The sequence below is a fragment of the Loxodonta africana genome, chromosome 8 (genome assembly GCF_030014295.1).
Source record: "Loxodonta africana isolate mLoxAfr1 chromosome 8, mLoxAfr1.hap2, whole genome shotgun sequence".
Lineage (NCBI taxonomy): Eukaryota > Metazoa > Chordata > Mammalia > Proboscidea > Elephantidae > Loxodonta > Loxodonta africana.
In genome coordinates this window covers 115,403,375-115,422,905 of record NC_087349.1, presented here as the reverse complement: position 1 = coordinate 115,422,905, position 19,531 = coordinate 115,403,375, and the positions used below count along the sequence as shown (strand labels likewise).

The 19,531-nt window shown below is 41.5% G+C and overlaps 1 protein-coding gene across 1 annotated transcript in view; it reads left to right on the top strand.

Moving 5' to 3' along the window:
- Positions 1-19,531, top strand: part of ABCA13 (ATP binding cassette subfamily A member 13) — a 572,876-nt gene that overhangs the window by 150,827 nt on the left and 402,518 nt on the right. Inside the window, 5 exon segments of the mRNA XM_064290236.1 lie at positions 5,370-5,533; positions 7,676-7,755; positions 8,496-8,617; positions 14,951-15,145; positions 18,977-19,141. Coding sequence (XP_064146306.1) covers positions 5,370-5,533; positions 7,676-7,755; positions 8,496-8,617; positions 14,951-15,145; positions 18,977-19,141 — 726 coding nt within the window.

Here is a 19,531-nt window from a genome sequence, read left to right as displayed (position 1 = left end):
TTGGTAGCTTGAAATCACTGTGGTAGCATTTACACTGTGAACATTGACAAATGCTATAAATCAGTTCATTTCTCGCAGGGAGCCAGTTGTCAAATGTTTAGCAGACCAACACTGATTCTGACTAGTTGAATACCCTGGTAAATACCAAGAACTGACAGCCCCATGGGAGCCAGCACAGCAGTTTTCTTTTTGTTAATTTGGACAAGTGCCCCAAAAGCTCCCATGCAGCTGGATTGGGGAATGTGGCTTTCATCTGGGCCCCTACTCTCTTAACCGCTGGGCCCACAGGGTAAAGATCTGCTTTTCTTCTAGATCCAGTTGTGAATATTTATTGCTTTTGAGGCATAGTAACTCCACCTATTCATACGTGCAGGGTATGTTGATTTATCACAGTGAGTAGACTGAAAGATGGCACAGAGAGGGACCAGAGATAGTCACGCTGAGCTCCCACACCATGGTGAGGGCGTAAGAGGCCTCACTTCTATGGGGCTGTGAGGTGAGATGAACAGCTGTTAATTCTTAACCGTTTTCTCGGACCACGGGAGGAGTGGTGTACAGGAGCAGGACGCTCTGGCTGAGTCTGTGGAGATCATTGCTCCTGCAGCCCCAGTACTTCGTCATGGTTACACCGATTTATTTAGATCACCAAATTCTTATTTCCAGGTTGTGCGGATCTTTGTCAGATACTAAATGTGAACAAATATTTACAAAGAAAAAAAAACTCAGTTTTTGAGTGCTGAGTGAAATTTGTGATAATAAAACATGCAAGGGACTCCAGATTTCATAATAATTGGCTCACAGAGTAAGGAGGCAAGACTGTGTTTAGAGTTCAAATTTATGTATGATTGTCAGTAGTCTAGATAATGGTTAGGTCATTTTATTCTGTTTATTATTTTATTTTTTATTGAACTTTAGATGAAGGTTTACAGAACAAACTAGTTTCTCATTAAGCAGTCAGTACACACATTGTTGTATGACATTGATTAACAACCCCACGGCATGTCAACACTCTTCCTTCTCAACCCTGGGTTCCCTATTACCAGTTGTCCTGTTCTGTCCTACCTTCCAGTCTCTTGGGCTGGTTGGTTAGGTCATTTTAGACAAAGAACAGAACTTCTCATCAATGATGACAGAAATAAAATATTGCTCATCTCAGAATGCAAAGCTTTTAGGATGTGTCTTTTTTTTCCTATGTTTCAAGGCCTATAAATGTGCCTGGCTTTTAGAAATAGAAACCTTTTCCAGGCTGTGGAATATGAAATGTCCTGTGCTCAACAGAGGTAAGCAAAGGGCACCATGCCAGTTTTAGTTTTTTCAATACCTAAATAAATATTGTAACATAGTTTTCTCAATAGCAACATGAAATTCTCGTTGGAAATGAAAGTCTCAAGTATTGAATCAATATGATGCAAGTTCAGGGATGTTAGATCATTACTCTTGTTCACTTATTGTTCTAAACAGTAGAAAGGAAGAATAAGGAGCTAAATGGGGATCAGAAATTAAACTTCAAAAATGACAAGTGCCCAACAGGTATCAACACTCCTGGGATAAGAGGAATCAGAAAATGTGGCCGGAACTCCAGGTTAAACTGAGTCTTCCTGATACTTCCCCAAATCTAGACCCTTGGACTTACCTGTGGACATGCCTGACTAATGCCTGGATGATTACAGACCTCTTCTCCTCACTAGGGGATGAGAGGCCAACTTGTGCTGCCTTTTCCACGTGATGGTCTTACCCCATCCTAAAGCAGAGGCTAATGAATGTCAGTCTCTGAACCTCCATAATAGACACTATTCTATACGTGGAGTGCAGTACGCCGTGATGAAAGAAGTTGGATCTTTTCTTCCAGTAATTTCTGCTATTACAGAGGAAGGTGAAGTTTCCTTCTCTATAGCTCCCTATACATCAAATATATTTTGTTAAATTCAAGAATGAAGTTCAGACATATTGATCTTCTATACTTTGGGATCCTGTGAAGTCCCTATGTGGTACAAATGGTTAAGCGCTTGACTACTAACTGAAAGATTGGCAGTTCAAATCCACCCAGAGGTGCCTGGGAAGAAAGGCCTTGTGATTTGCTTCCAAAAGCTCATGGCCGTGAAAATCCTGTGAAGTATTGCTCTTCACTGCACACGTGGGGTCATATGAGTTGGAATCAGCTCAATGGCAACTCGTATACCTTATAGGTGACAGACTATTATAAATGCCTTGAATTAAATTTAAATTGCATATGGTTACAAATTTTGAACTAGAAGTACTTTTCTTTGAGAAAATTCTCTACTGGAAGGGACCCATGTAATAGATTTTATTAAACCTAGATGTTCTCAGAAATGAGTTACTTCCTAAGAGGACACTAATTTATACCTATTGTTCTGACCTGATGATATCTGTGTGCCCATGTGCTATGAAGATGGGCCTTTCTGGAGGAAGGAGAATATAGTGCCTGTGAAATGTTTGGGGTAGAGAACTGGAGAAGGGTTAGAGAGCTCTACAGTTAGGAATAAGAGCAGAGTGCAAAATCCTATGGGGCTTCTTTGTATGCTATTAGAAATGTACTCATGGAACTGAGCCTTGGGACTGGATCTATCCATCTGCCTTGCCTGTGTTTATTACTATTCTGTTTCCTGTCTGCATTCCTGTAGTCATTTCTTACAATGGATGAGGTCTGTGTGCTTATCTTTAGGGAAGTAGATGGGGAGGCTGGGGGAGGCTATGTCTCCCAGGAGTTACAGACGTCCCAGGACTGAGTAAGCAATGGGATATTAAGAGAGGAAAGGAAAAGAAGTCTGTGACCCTGAGTCCTCCGCAAAATAGAAAATGAAGAGACTGGCCTATGCCTGCCATTCTTGGGCCCCTCCAGGCAGGAGACACCGCTGCATTACTGCTGCTCTTGCCAAAGTCCCTGGTGACCTTCATGTTGCTGAGTCCAGTGATCAATTCTCACTCGATCTATCTATGGTATCCAACACAGGCAAGTGCTCCCTTCTTAAATCACTTTTTCACTTGGCTTCTGAGACCTCACTCTGCCCTGAGCTCCTCTTATGTTTTTGGCTTCACTTTCTCCATTTCCTTTCTGGTCCCTCGCCATGTCATACTGTCCTAGTCTCGGTCTTTAGGCCATTCTTATTCTCTGTCTTTAGCCACATCTTTATCTTTACTCGTTTATATCCTGACAACTTTCACCTTTACTTCTCCAACCCAGACCTCCCCTGTACTTCAGGCTTGTATATTGGGACACCTTCTTGACATTTCCACTTAGATGTCGAATAGAACTCTCAAACCCAACATATCTAACAAAGAAGTCCTGATTTTTCCACCCAATGTTTCCCTCCAGGTGTGTTCTTTTCCTTAGTTGTTTGAGTCAAACACTTGGACGTCATCATTGGCCCTTTTTGGTTTCTCTGTTAGCACATTCTGTCAGTTCTACCTTCAAGAATGAATCCAGAATCTGGCCACCTTCTACCACCTCCACCAGTACCTCCCTGGGGTCTAAGCCCCTATCACATTTCACGTGGATTTTTACAATCTTAACTGGTCTCTCTGCTTCTCCTCCCGTCACCTCTATTGTCAGGTCAGTAGCCAGAGTGATCCTTCTAAAGCATCCATTGGATAATACTACTCCTCTAGGTTTTGGTGCCCTTTGTTTACAACTCTATGCCATGTGCCTGGCCTTTGCTGGTGCTCAGTAAACATTTTTTGAATGAATGAAAGAATAGTCCTGTAGGATTTCTGCTCAAGCTTCACCCTAAATTATTGGAAATAAAGTGGAGTTAGAAAGTAAACCATAATTATGGACAAGACGTCCCATCCCATGTAAGCAATGCACTTGTTGGGTCTGTTACCCATATGGTGTGAATTCGAAGGCTCTGTAGTGGTGCTGAGGGTGGTATGAGGCTGGATGCTCAGGAAACTCTTCAAAACACATCTATTCTTGAGTAACGCCTCTGCTTTTCAGCCATCTCCTCATTCACAACTTCTGTTGACCCACCATTGACCCTCCACCAGTACCTTCCAGGTGTCTAAGCCCCCATCACATCTCACCTGGATTGTTACAATCTTAATTGATCTCTCTGCTTCTCCTCTCCTCAGCTCTATTGTGAGTTTAGTAGCCAGAGTGATCCTTCTAAAACAACTGTGAGATCATATCACTCCTTTGCTCTTCAGCCAGTTCTTCTTTCACAGCTTCCGCTGAACTATGGCGGCAGAGACTCTAAAGCTTAGGGTCCTGCTCTGTTGACATTCCAGCATTCTTTGTCTTTAGCTTCTCTTGGAACATGCATTTGTTAGCCCTCTCTGGTAACCTGAATGATTCATGATTATTATTTTTTAATGAAACCAATTGTGGTTTTGAGAAGAATATGTTAGAAGTTTTATTTAAATGGAAATACTATGTATGTGTCCACTGGGATTAAATACCTTCCCATAAACTGCATAACCAAGGTCTGTGCCTCCAATATCAGTAAGAATCTGGTGATACAAATAAAATACAAAATAAAAATACAATGATACAAATAAATTCTGATGAAGTAAATAAATTATATATGGCAAAATTCCTGTGTCCAGGGAATATATATGGATTTGTATGTATGTCTGTACACAGACATACACACATGTGTGGGTGTTTCCAGGTTGCTTTACGTTTTGTTGTCTATATTTGTCACTTAATTTCACATAAAATAAATGTTTTGCAGTTTATCAATTTATAGGTGTTATTTTGCAAAATGATTAATTAATTTTTTTTAGATAAAGCTAGTTGAATGCTTCGAAGATATTGTTGAGATGTTCATGGAACTTAGAGTGGGCTTAGAGATGCCCTAGAGCCTAAGATCTAGACCAGTGGTTTCTACCTGTGTTCTGCAGAGTCCTGGGAGACCCTCTGCTTGCAGAGGGAGGGACAGGAGCCTTCCAGGTTTGCTATAGACCTTCAAGGCACTGCAGGTTTCATTCACCTGACATACGGGCAGTCACACAGGATTTCTTTTCAATCATAGGTTTTGTGGCTATCAATTTTGAAAGCCTCAGTTGTCAAACAAGGAACTGAGCTCCTGAGGAGAGGGGCCCAGGTCTTACAGCTGAGTGGTGTGTGTTCTCTGCCATGCATTGGACGGCTGTGTGTCGTACCCTGTGTCAGGCAGTCATGTATGACATCTCTGTTCTGTTTCTACTACTCTGTAACATACAGAAACAATTGAAAATGACTGGATGTTCTCAGTCTCCAGTGTTGGGTTTCTGGAGACCAAAGAAAATAAACAAAAAACTTACAGTGCATATAATTCTTAGTGAGAGCATGTCTTGAACTGGAAACCATATTTGAGCATATATAAATAAATATGCATGTGTCTAATCTATATCATTTCTATGTTTTACAGGAAATTAAACAGATATGGTCGTCACCCATGCAGCTAAATTGTGAAAGTCTTAACAGGAATCTTTCTAGATCCTTGGAAAGCTTCAAGAGCAACTTGGAGAATGCTGCTGAGACGGACTGCCAATGTCAGCCAGCACTAGAAACAGTCCAGTGGCACACACACATGTAATAATGTCTGATTTGGGGTTCATGTCCTTTTTCAGTATTTTCATTTATAAAGAATAGGTCTAGTATTTTTTTTTTTTTTTGTGTATGAAGTCATAAGATTTATTTGCTATTATGATATTCATACAGTAAGTTTCAGGGTTCATTTGATGACTCTCAGAAAGAACGAACACAGAGCATTTGCATTTTACAAAATCTTAGGTATATATATATTTTTTAATAACTTTTATTAAGCTTCAAGTGAACGTTTACAAATCCAATCAGTCTGTCACATATAAGTTTACATACATCTCACTCCCTACTCCCACTTGCTCTCCCCCTCTTGAGTCAGGTGTCCATCAACGGATGAATGGGTAAATAAATTGTGGTATATTCACACAATGGAATACTACGCATCGATAAAGAACAGTGACGAATCTCTGAAACATTTCATAACATGGAGGAACCTGGAAGGCATTATGCTGAGCGAAATTAGTCAGAGGCAAAAGGACAAATATTGTATAAGACCACTATTATAAGATCTTGAGAAATAGTAAACCTGAGAAGAACACATACTTTTGTGGTTACGAGGGGGGGGAGGGAGGGAGGGTGGAAGAGGGTTTTTTAATTGATTAATCAGTAGATAAGAGCTGCTTTAGGTGAAGAGAAAGACAACACTCAATACATGGAAGGTCAGCTCAATTGGACTGGACCAAAAGCAGAGAAGTTTCCGGGATAAAATGAATGCTTCAAAGGTCAGCGGAGCAAGCGCAGGGGTCTGGGGAACATGGTTTGCGGGGACTTCTAAGTCAATTGGCAAAATAATTCTATTATGAAATCATTCTGCATCCCACTTTGAAATGTGGCGTCTGGGGTCTTAAATGCTAACAAGCGGCCATCTAAGATGCATCAATTGGTCTCAACCCACCTGGAGCAAATGAAAATGAAGAACACCAAGGCCACACGACAACTAAGAGCCCAAGAGACAGAAAGGGCCACATGAACCAGAGACCTACATCATCCTGAGACCAGAAGAACTAGTTGGTGCCCGGCCACAATCGATGACTGCCCTGACAGGGAGCACAGCAGAGGACCCCTGAAGGAGCAGGAGATCAGTGGGATACAGACCCCAAATTCTCATAAAAAACCAAACTTAATGGTCTGACTGAGACTAGAGGAATCCCGGAGGCCATGTTCCCCAGGCCTTCTGTTGGCACAGGGCAGGAACCATCCCCGAAGACAACTCATCAGACATGAAAGGGACTGGTCAGCGGGTGGGAGAGAGACGCTGATGAAGAGTGAGCTAATTATATCAGGTGGACACTTGAGATTGTGTTGGCAACTCTTGTCTGGAGGGGGGATGGGAGGATAGAGAGAGAGGGAAGCCGGCAAAATTGTCAAGAACGGAGAGACTGAAAGGGCTGACTCAAGAATAGGTCTAGTATTTTTAAGTGTTGTTTTCAGACAACAGTATGCGCTACATACTACTTCTCTGCTTAATATATATACCTTTCCTAAACAGCATCAATATTTTCCATGACTTTACACTTTTAATTTATAAAATGTAAGAGCAGGTTTGGGCATAAGGCTAGCTTTGTTGGGATCAATATATTAGACTAAAATATCATGATCTGAGATTACAATACAGTATTAAGTACGGTCTGCAAGAACAGTCAAGTATTTTTCAAATTACCTTCATATTTGATTAATTTTGCCCAGAGTTCTAGAAGTGTAAACCACCAGCAAAGGAAATCAGGCACTTTGTATTCCACAGATGATTCATTCACAGAAAGAATGATGTTCACCTGACTTCTTGCTATACTAATTTTTCATACACTCCGTGATTTATTCTATCTATTCTTTTCACACTTTTGAAAAACCATTTATTATTCATCCTTATTCCCCTGATTCGTCTTGCTTGGCAGGGACTCTGAGAAGAAAATATTAGAGTTGTGATATTAATGGATATTCACACACACACACACACACACACACACACACTATGTCAGGAGACGTTTTGTATTTGATCATCTGAGGAATTTTATGGAAATGCGATCTTGTTATCCAGCTCATCTCCTGGGAACTGAGGCAGTATTATTCACTCCAACATCGTTTCTGATGTTTTATCTTGTCTAATTTAACTTTAATTTGCTGCCATTTTAGGTTGGCCAAAAACCTCGAGGAGACTTTGTCATCAGGGAATTCCATTATGACTTTTCTTAGTAATTTCAGAGTAACTGATGGTAAGTGTGTGGTTTCTCCATGTCTACTTGATTAAAAGTTAAATTTAGTTTCTCATCCAAATATGTTATTAAAATAAAACATATAAAGAAGTTATGCTAAATGTGGAAAATACCAATTTAGAAGTTGGCTGGCTTGATGTATTTGGAATTAATTAGGAAAGTTCTCAAATTCTGGAGTTCTGAAATCAAGAGGAGGAATGAAGAGGAGCTTCTGTGGTCTGGGTTTTGTCCAGCCCGTCTCCTTGGACAAGTCGATTGATAGCCATGAATCTCTTGTTTCTTCATTTGCGTAACTTATGTAATTCATAGAGCTCCTTGTAGCATCAATGTGCCAAGTGTGAAGAACTCTGAAAAATCCTTAACTGATATTTTTCTTGTCAAAAAAGTGAGATAACTACATATATGTAGAGAAATGAGTTTCTTATACACTACTTGATCATACTATTCACTAAGAAAAAGCTCTTTCTAAAGTTAATCTTCTTAAAATATTTACAGGGCTTAGGGAGTATACAAACTGGTAAACAGAAAATACCACATAACCTGGAGTTTTGTTTCACTTTTAGTTTAAATTAACTTAATTACTTCTAGGAGAGTAAGGCTTTATTAGGCACCTATTATGGGCTGGACACAGTGAAGGAAATTATCCTTGCCAGTTTTTAAAATCAAATTGTGTTTTCACAGTCAGTAATAATTTAAACAGTTATTAGTATACAATTTCTTTCCACTTGTTTATGTTTCAGGTGTAAAAGTTAAAGATTTAATGAAAAATGTCACCAAATTAACAGAAGAACTTCAATCTTCTATCCAGCTCTCAGACGAAACGATCAGTTTTATTTTAGAAACAAATATTTCCCTTTCAAAGGTACAGTGCTGCTTCTTCTCCACTGTGATCACTTAATAAGCACCCAGCCAACCTGAAGCTGTGATATTGTGTTCTTCTTTCCCTCCTTCCAGGGCTGGAGGGATGGGTCACTGTGCAAATGATATTACTGAAGGCAGAAAGGAAATGAGAGGTCAAGCAAAGAACCAAAGGCTGTCATTATCTGATGCCAAAAGCTTGAGGGCCTTAATTTCATAATGTTGCCTTCAATCAGGGCTGGAAAGAATAACGTTGGTGATGGCATTTATTCATGTGATTCTCAACCCTGAAGTACCACAATCTGGGGTATCACTCCTTTGTTCAGAGGGTATTGCAAAATTCTCAAAAATATCCTAAAACAAACATACATCTTTTTAGTTCTAAAAATCAATTAGAATTTCTTTTACTTAGAGAATAACTGGGCATAATCTGACACTATACTGTGATAGTGGCTTATTGTAAAAGCGAGTAGTGCCAAGCTGTGTCATCTCCAAGGTGGCTGAGAAGCACTGATTAAGGCAACTACAATAAAAACTATTAAAGAATTTGGTGCCATGTTCTCTCTCTGGACTGCCTATACTGATCTGGTGTGAAGTTGAGCCAGATAATTTTGTCTCAGAAGAAAGTGATTTTTAGGTACCCTGGTGGCACAGTGGTTAAAGAGCTTGGCAGCTAGCCAAAAGGTCGATAGTTCAAATCCACCAGCCGCTCCCTGGAAACCCTATGGGATAGAACTACTCTGTCCTATATGGTCACTATGAGTTAGAATCAACTTGACAACAATGGGTCTGGTTTGGTTTTTACTCCCTGGTTGGCGCAATGGTCGGTACTTGACTGCTAACTGAAATGTTGGAGGTTTGAGTCTACCCAGTGTTGCCTCAGAAGAAAGGCCTGGCTTTCTACTTTCAAAACATCAGCTGTTGAAAACCCTATGAAGCACAATTCTTCTCTGACACACATGGGGTTGCCCTTAGCTGGAGCTGATTTGATGGGGACTTGAACTCTACTGTCTACCTATTGATTCTACTGCAACAAATTAAGGGTATGAGTAAAACATGCTGATGGTATTGGGCTACAGTTTGTCTCTTGAGGCAGTGAATAAGTGAATTTTATATTTGCCCAGCAGATAGTCATTTATCCTTTGCAGGTACTTTTCCGAGACACTTTTCAGCACTTCTATTTGGGGTCTTACTTTCCTGTACAGAGTACTTTCTGGAAGTAGTAACCATTAAGATGGCTCTCAAATGGGCATTTTTATTGGCAATTAACTGGGCCCCAATGGATATTTAATTTCACATCGATTCTATATCCAGCAGTACTGGCTAATTGTGGTTAAATGCAAGCCTTGGCAGGCAGATTAATTAATTAGGAATTAATCTGAATTAAGACAGGAATAGAGTAGAAACTAGGAATCCAAAATTCAAAATACAGCATCACCAAGTAACTTATAGCAAGTCACACAGTATCTGTCTCCAAGGAAAACTGTCTGAAGTGAGTTTTTAAAAACGACCTGTGAACGGAGGTGTTGGGAATGGAGGTAGGAGTGGAGACAGCAGAAAGCAGCACTGAAATTTTCTTTACTCGCCCCGTCTGCTGGGAAAGAGTCTCATCCTGCTTTATATACAAAGAATCATGAGCTTTGGTTTGAAGTCTTCATTTACTGGAACTTGTAAAAGGGGAATGACATGGAGACTGAATTAATCTAGGTAGCTGACAAGGAACGCTTTAAGAGAAGGGTCAGATAAGGTAATATCTGGGGCCCTTTCAAAATCAAGGTCTTATGGTTTTTAGGGGGTTTGGACTCAACTATTTTTACTGTCACTGCCAGATTCAGCAAGCAGCCACTGGATGTCACTGATGTTCTATGTTGAGAGGGCTCTGCTGGTAGAAAGCTTGCACTGTAATAAAGTGAAATTGTTGCTGAAATGGTTTCACAGTGATTTTTTAAAATAAGGGTGATTTGTGTGTCTTTCTCTACCTCATTGGCAGTGTGAATCCATATGGTCGCCTAAATAGCTGAAAAGTTAGGTTATCAGGAAGGGCATTAAAAAAGTCACTTTCTTCCTATTCAACTAAATCATGTTCATTTCGATAGCTAAGTGTATCCGTGAACCCACTCGTGTACACAGATCCTAGGTAACGAAGTCCTGTCAAATGAGTAGATGACACTTTCTAGATGGTCAAGTTGATGGCAGCGCCATATTATGTGCAGTAACTTTTCGAGCTCTTTCTCCTTGGGCTCTTCTACCCTACTTTTAGCAGTTTGCAAAAGTAATCACATCATATTCTTACTCCAGCTGTTGTTGGCCTGCAAGGAATACATTTTCAGAGGCAATGAGGCCCTGGCAAAATTGCAGAAACATTTATTCACCCAAGATCTTTCTGCACAGCCAGTGTAGTTGTATGAATTGGGGCTCAAAGTCCCTGCTCTAAGGGAGATAACGTTCTATGAGGGAAGATACACTGCATAAACCAACAAGAAGCACATTTAACAGGGTCTGTTGGGCGTGATAAGAAACAGTGAGCTGTGTGAAGAGCCACGTGAGAGAGCTGCAGAAGTGAAGACCTCACAACAAAGGGCAAAAGCAGAGATGAGTAAAAGGAGGCAAAGGCAGGCAATGTTTTACTTTGATCTCATGTGATTTCCTTTCCTGCCCTCCTTCCCCGGCTCCCTGGTGGTGTAGTGGTTAAGAGCTACGTCTTCTAACCAAAAGGTTGGTAGTTCGAATCCACCAGGCACTCCTCGGAAACTATTCGGGGTAGTTCTACTCTGTCCTATAGGGTAGCTATGAGTCAACTCAATGGCAAGGGGTTTGGTTTACTCTGTCCTATAGGGTCACTATGAGTCAAGTCAATGGCAATGGGTTTGGTCTTTTTTTCGCACCCCCCACCCCAGCTCCAGAGGACCTGCTGTGGACCCCTATGGGAAGTTTCTATCTCTTACAGTGCTCCATTCTTTAAAATTAGCAACCTCCAGTGAAAACCTAAAATCACAGACTCATGGGCTGATGGAGCCCATCTCCTGGCCTGCTCTTTTGAGCTTGCATCCCCTTCTCCATGCCCCTGTCTTATTATCACCTCCGTTTTATAGACAAAGAAACTGAAACTTATAGGTATTAAGTAATTTTTAGGAAATCACAAAGTAAGATGGAATTGGGATTTAATTAAAGTGGGCCTTCCTCTAGCCTCCTAACCCCATCTTCCTACTATGTGGCTTCAGTCCTGAGCATGGTTCTCATAGCTCTCCTATGCCCTGGCAGTCGTCTCTCATACGGACACTGTCATCCTCTGAGTGTAGCTCTAATGGGACCAGGAGAGCAGAGAGCCATACTACTCCTCTCTGAAGTGTATGAGTATATAAAAACCAAAAACCAAACCCATTGCCGTCGAGCCAATTCCTACTTATAGGGACCCTATAGGACACAGTAGAATTACCCCATAGGGTTTCCAAGGAGAGGCTGGTAGATTTGAACTGTTGACCTTTTGGTTAGTTGCCAAGCTGTTTAATCACTGTGCCACCAGGACACCTAAATATCACACTCTTCTGAGACAAAATTATCTGGCCCAGCTTCACACCAAATCAGTATAGACACTTCAGAGAGATAACATGGCACCAAATTCTTTAATAGTTTCATAGTTTTTCTTGTAGTTGCCTTAATCGGTGCTTCCTAACCACCTTGGAGATGACACAGCTTGTTACTACTCATTTGGTTTTACAATAAGCCACTATCATAGTGTAGTGTCAGATTATGCCCAATTTTTCTGACCTTTCGGTTTGCAAAACCACTGTGCCACCAGGGCTCCATGTATGTATATAATGAAACTGAACAGAACCCATTGCTGCTGAGTTGATTCTGACTCATAGTGACCCTATAGGACAGAGTAGAACTGCCCCATAGGGTTTCCAAGGAGCTCCTGGTGGATTGGAAGTGCTGCTGACCTTTTGGTTGGTAGCTGTAACTCTTAACCACTATGCCACCAGGATTTCCATATACATACATATACATCTATATATATTTATATGTACATGCTTGTGTGTGTGTGTGTATGTATATATATGTATGTATGTATGTATATATATGTATGTATGTATGTATATACCTGTCCTGGTTTAAGGTTCTAATAAACTCTGGTATGGCCTCATCACTTTCTCCTGTATTTCTGTTCTTTTACCTCACTGCCAGTGTTTCCTGTTTAGGCGTAATTAGGCTGAGAACAGTAGTCGCTTCCAGTGCTTTCCCTGCACCTCTGCGTATAAAATTATCAGCCGAGCCACTTGGAGACTATCTCCCAGCCTCTGCTCTGAACACAATTACAGCCCCGGCAGATGTCCAGTAAACAAGCTCCTTCTAAAAATGCAAATTACTCTCCTAGGGGTCATTTTCACTTTTAAAGGGAGTTTGTGAACCCAAACAAATCTCTAATTGGCTGAGTGTGTATTTGTGTGTATGTGTGTGCTGGGCTCCAAGTGGGGAAGAGATCTCTACTCTGGATCCCTTGTCTTTTTGGAGCTTTTTAAGCCAGGCAGGTGGGATAGGAAAAGCATCAGTGACTTGGCGTTCGTGTTTCAGATAATTTTCTGTGTTAGCCTAGGCGAAAAATAAGTTGAAAACGCCTGCTTTTATTCTGAAAAGGAATCACACAGGATATTTCAAATTAATCAAAAGTACTAACTATCTCTGTTTGTTAATCTCCGCTGGCTTCCAGATGAATCTTGGTGCCTTTCAAACAGGAAAAATAGAAATAATATGATTTTTTAAACATAAGTGGTAAAAATTGGAAAACCAAAGGAAAGGAGTGACGGAAAATATGCTGATGGAGCTATTGCTCTTGATTAGATGTAACTGCAGTGCTTCCTAGTAGCCAGGGCAAAAGAAGAAACACGATGGGGTGTAGGCTCCTCCCTACTTGATAAACAAAGACACACAAAATTTTTAACACAAACTTCTTTTCCCTGGGGATAAATTCTAAGACATTTATCAGGGACTGTTGAGTAATATACAAACCAATAAATAAATAAGACTAGGACCGACAGCTTATGCAGAGGAAACCCTCAAGTGAGTATTTCTGATTGATGCTCACCAAAGCATGCCTCTAGAGTAGTGGGTTTAAGGAGATGAATCCTTTCAAGAAAAATTTCATGAGAAGCTCATTTTGTGGAACAGATAAGAAAGGGGTTGCCCCTAAGCAAAGCACATGGTAGAAGTCCATATCCCACCCCTGAGCCTCCTCCTTAAAATCCCACAGGAGGAATCTACCCTCTCTACAGAGAATAAATTTGAAAACAGAAGTATTAACGAAAGCTTTCCCAAGATGTGCACAATGCAGGTCTCATGGGAAAAAGGTCCTCTTGAGTCATTAGATGTGAAAGTACTTATTGTACCTCTCGGAAAGATTCCAAATACACATCAGCATATTACAGCATTCTAGCCATTCTATTTCATAATGTTTTTTTTGACATTTTATTACATAATATTAAAGCATCCGAAAACGTCCCATCTCGAGGCTCCTGATAAATGAACAATAGTTGAGTTTCACAAAGTGCTACGTTTTAGGCGTCCCTGGTCTGACCCTTTCAGGGTAATCATAACCCCACCCCAGTGCCATCGTGTAATCATATCCATCAAAAATACAGGCATGAAACACGAAGTAACGTTTTTGTTTTATCTTATAATTTGGCACATTAGAAAGGTTTTTAAGTAAAACGTATGCATAAATGAAGACCTGCCTCAGCTCATTATATTGTGATGTGTGTTACTAATGAAATAAATAAAAAAAATGAAATAGGTACTAATAAAAGTGGTCCACAGCCCTTCTTTCTGAATTTATTTGTTTTTCCTTTTTTAAAACTTACAGCAAGGTTGCAAACCTGGTTTTTAGACTGGAAATGGGGGAGGAAAAAAAATAGTTTCAGACTGATAACAGTGAGAAGTGAGAGCTGATAAACTTAAAGGGTCAGACATAAACGCAGGGAAAAAGGACCCAATCACAAACTCTGAGAGCAGCTGGGGCGGTGAGAGTGCAGGGTGGGGGGACATTTTGAGAGGCACACTGGAGAGAACAGGAGGATGAAAGGTCTTCTAATAGTGCACCCGAGGTATCACAAAGGGCATGTTGCTTAAAAAGGAGAGAATTATGTACACATTTTAGGAGCAGTTCTATTCAAAATAGAACATTCACAGCAGAACAGAGGTTTGGGTTCCATGTCTCTACCAGTAAATTCTCTGGGCTTTAGGAAAATGGGCTCTCAGAGAATTCATCCTCCAGGAAGCTCTGCGTTTGAGATATTTTTGTGCTGCAGGCATATTCAATTCTGATCCTTATGCTTTGAAACAGGTTCTGTCCAGTGCCCTTACAGCAGCTTTGTCTGGAAGATGCGATCAAGACATCCTTCGGCCCCTGCTGACATTCCATGAGGATGAAGCATCTGTTTTTGCTATGAAGGAACTGTGTGCCCTGCCCGGGTCAGAAGCGTATTCTCTGATTGTGTTGATGAGTAGAAACCTGAACCTGCGGAGTTTCATCTACAAAGTAAGGAGAAAGCGACAACGGTGGGGGCTTGGTCTGAGAGGGCACTTTCTGTTCTGTGTGGAGCTGCGGACTTGCTCTGAGTTGAAGACAGTCCGCAGGTGCTTCAGCAGGAGGGCCGTGGGAAGGCCTCGCTCAGCCTTGGCCGCACCTGGGGCCACTTGTCTGCTGACTTCGGGTGTGTAGTCCAGGAGGCTTGTGGGAATAAAGGGGCGCTCAGGAAACCTTCAGGGAGGTCCTTGGGGGTCAGGCCCATGGGACGTTTGACCTAGGGTTGGTGGTGGTCGTCTACACGGTTAACTGCTTAACTTGGAAGGACCAGCAACGTTGTTGCTGGGGTTGTCAGCCTCCCGTCCTCTTTATGGGTGCCTTCTGGGAGTTTTTTTTTTTTTTTTTTTTCTGGGAGTTTATCCGGGAAAGCGGGACAGCGGCTCCTTCCAGGGGCATAGGGAGAGTAACCAGCGCCCAGGGGCATCTCTATGTCCCCTTCACCGCCCCCCCAATTTCAAGATGAGTAGTCGTTGATACCTGCTATGCGTCAGCAGAAACACCTCCCCCCACCTCGCCCCCTTCTTCTCCTGTTCCGCTGCCTCAGTCAGGCGCCTTTCACATTTGTGGCCCACTTACCATTCTCTTCTGGACACTTGGACTTGTGCCTAGGGGCCAGTGCCCCCACTTTGCGCCACCCCTCTCTCTCTGCACCCTGGGCTGTGGCCTTCTCCACTCCCTACTGTGCCCTCGGTGTGGGTGTGGCACTCCCTCCTACTAGCCTCGAACCAAGGCCTGTGCTTGGGAAGGGCGCGGTGGTGGGGCAGGGAGGCAAATGGTAGACCTCAAAGCCCTGTGTGTATCTATCTGCTCTCTGCCTGCCCTATGGCACTGAAGGGGCATGAAATCTAAGGATCATGGTGTATGCAGGAAAGAGTTGAAAATGGAAGGCAAATATAGCTATCCCAAAGGTAAGGCCAGAAGACATCACTAGAGGCAACTAGTCTCGACCTAGCTCTCCTGCTCCCAGCTGGACCCCTCTCTGAAGTTCCTCTTTTTTCTGGCCTACAGTGATTGAATCTTTACTTATCTTTCCACAGATTTCACCCTTACCCTTGGAGTCTCCTACCAATTTCTGTTGTTCTCCCCCAAAGGATGTGTGTCACAAAATTCAGGTTAATTAAAGATGCCTTGGGGATTGCAGTATGACAAAGTGGCTTTAGGTACCCCAGTGTTGCAGGTGGAAACCCCAGGTTCTGCTCAGCATGACTTGTTACAGCCAATAAACAAGAGGCTGAGGTGGGAAATCAGAAAGGCAGCTTTATTTTGTTGAGCAAGGAAAGGAGCAGTTGAGGCTGTTACCTCCAAGACTGTTTGAAGGCGGCTTGGGGAGGTGGGCTTTTATAGAGCAGACAAGGAAATGCAAATTCATCATGAATATTCAGGATTGACCTCTATGCAGGTGCTCAGGGTTTGGGGATGACTATGCATTTTCTCCAGAAAATGGTTCAATTCTCTGGGATGGAGGAAGGTTTTTTTTTTCCCCCCCATTAGTCTGTTAAGTCTCCACCTTGAGGCCATCTGTGACCTGGTCTGTGGTTATCTTGTCAAAGACAATTTTAGAAGAATGTGCAGCTTATTCTGGGTAAGCTAGAGCAGGTGTCTCTTAGAAGCAATGGGCTCTGAGGCTGTCTGTCTCACTTTGTCCAGAATAGTCATGGAGTTTAGGGAAGAGGAGATTTGCCACTCCAAGTCTTCCAAACAGTCCAGGGTGAACATATGTATTCTAAGTCTAATTTCCTTCATGATCTTCCTTCCTATTACTCCAAAAATTTAGTGGATAAATGCTGGGTTAAACACATACGTGCACACACACACATACACACACACACTCCAGAAAGAAATATTAATTTTAAGAACTAGTACATTGTAAGCCTGTAAAGAGGATAAACATTCCCTAAATGTCCACCCATAATTTGCAAGGCCACCTCTATCTCAGTAGAATTAATATTTAAAGCTCATGCACAGAACAATGTTAGTTTTGCATGCTTTCATCACCCCACCCCTGCTTTCCAACTTTACAATATGCCCTTTGAGGCCCGCTAGGAATCAGATGCACGTCCACTGATGAGTCATGTATAGTGCTCATTCTATTATGTGCACAAAGTCCTGGCCAGACATTTGAAATCCATGCTTCTAAGGGCCCAAGTGATTGCTTTGCTAAAGGCCATCATCCTCGCCAAGATTTCTCTCCAGGATGAGATATTGGGCTGGATTCAATCTCCCAGCCTCAATAAAAGTGACACCACCATTAATAATAACAAATCCGACTTCTTAGATTCCTTCTATATGCATGGCTCTGTGAAGGTTGATTAATCCATGATATTGCTCAGGGAAAGGAGAGCATTTCAAAATCCATACACCGCTAGCTACTGCAGCCAGGACTCAACCGCAGCTTCATCTCACTCCAAAGTGCGTGTGCTTTCTGTCCCACTCGGCTGGCTCTCTGCCACAACCATGGATTTGGAAGTCTTTTGCAGAACATTATTTGCTGTGCGAATCCGATGTTTTCATCTGCTCTGTCAGTGATGTGACTCAATTCCAGTCATTCCCCACCGTAAGTCAGGGGTCTGTATGTGCTACTTCTAGAGTGGGGCTGTAATTAGAAAGGGAAGTAGACAGTGACGAAAGCCTCCATAACATTTCTATTGCTTGAGCTGTAGCCATTGTCTTAACTGACAGACCACATTATTATTAGTTGCACACATCTGAGAAAGATTGAGCTGTAATCTCAGGGGCCTCGTGGGTCAGCCACAGAGCCAGCAGCTAAGGGGCAGTCGCAGAACTTTAATGAGCAAGAATATGAAGCAATGATAAGCTAGGTCTTTGGCCTGAGTCTGAAACACTGAAAATTCAATATGCGAATGTCATGCGAAGTGAGGAGATTTGCTGGGATTTTTCCCTCTCTGTTTTGTGGGAAGAGCTTTTGGTGATTTACCCATTCATTCAACAAACACTTATTGAGCAACTAATACTGCCAGACAGTCTTCTGTTCTTTGTGGCTGCATAAATGATCAAAATAGGTGATAGTCGCTGCTTTCACAGAATTTACATTCTAGAACAAAGAATATACAAATAGTAAAATATACATTGTGCCAGGTTATGATAGCACCATAAAGGTTTCAAAGGGCACGGATATTTTTTAAATACCTGGATTAAATGCACAGCTCTGGACCTTTCTCACTGTGAGACTTGAGGAAGCCCTTCAATCTTTTGGAACCTCGGTTTTCCCATCCATAAAATGAGCATTATAATGCACACCTCAGAGGTAATAAAAAAACCAAACCCATTGCCATCGAGTTGATTCCGACTCATAGTGCCTCCAACAGGACAGAGTAGAACTGCCCCATACAGTTTCCAAGGAACGGCGGTGGTTTCGAACTGCTGACCTTTTGGTTAGCTGTCCAAAGGCATTAGGAGGTTTGAAATGATGTGTGAAAGCTTTGTATATAGTGAAGCGGTAGATAAATGTAAATTGTCTTACATGAAAGAGCTGCTTTATTTTGCATTCTTCTCCAATGCCTACTTCAGATACTTCAAAGTTATGAAGAAATATTTTGAAAAAGATTTGAATTTCAACAGCAGATCACATTGGTTCTTGGTTTACATTTTAGCAGTATTGGTAAATTTTAGTGTGTTCTAAAGCACTGAGCTACATATACTCTAATAAAGAAGATTTTTGTATATTAGTACATGAATATCTCTCAGGTTCAAGAGAATCAAATAATCATGTTTTCATGGCTCAAAAGATGTTGATTATTGTTTTTTTTTTTTGTCCCCTTTGAGACTCTGATACCTTCTGAAGCAAAAAGCTTGCTCATCTCCCTGTTGGATGTGGTTTCCAGTATCAGCTCTCTCCTTGCCAAAGCCCAGCGTGTCCTTGAATACCTTCCTGAATTTCTTCAAGCATTTAAAATTACAGCCTTGCTAGATATGCCTGCCTTACAACAGGTATGTGTTTGATCTTTGCCCTTGGGGAAATATTCAAATTTGCTCTTTCTTTGTATTTGCTCCTTCTTTGCCTGTATTTCTCTTCTAACATCTAAAATTTGCATTAGACAGCAAAACCTAAGAACCAAAATATCTTTTAAAGGCTCTGGGGGCAACAGACAAAGAGCAAGGCCTCATATCTCCCTAATTAGCTAGGTGAAGTAGATTTTGTTCATCTACATCCTACTGACTATGAGGTTGTGATAGCTCATGTACTGTCTATAAAGTAAGAAATCACCAAATCAACTATTAGTATAAATGAGATTTCAAGGGGGTGCTTAACTGCTTTCATAAATTTTTCAAAAAAAAAAAAAAAAAACCACAACAGTTATTTATACGTAAATAATTGGC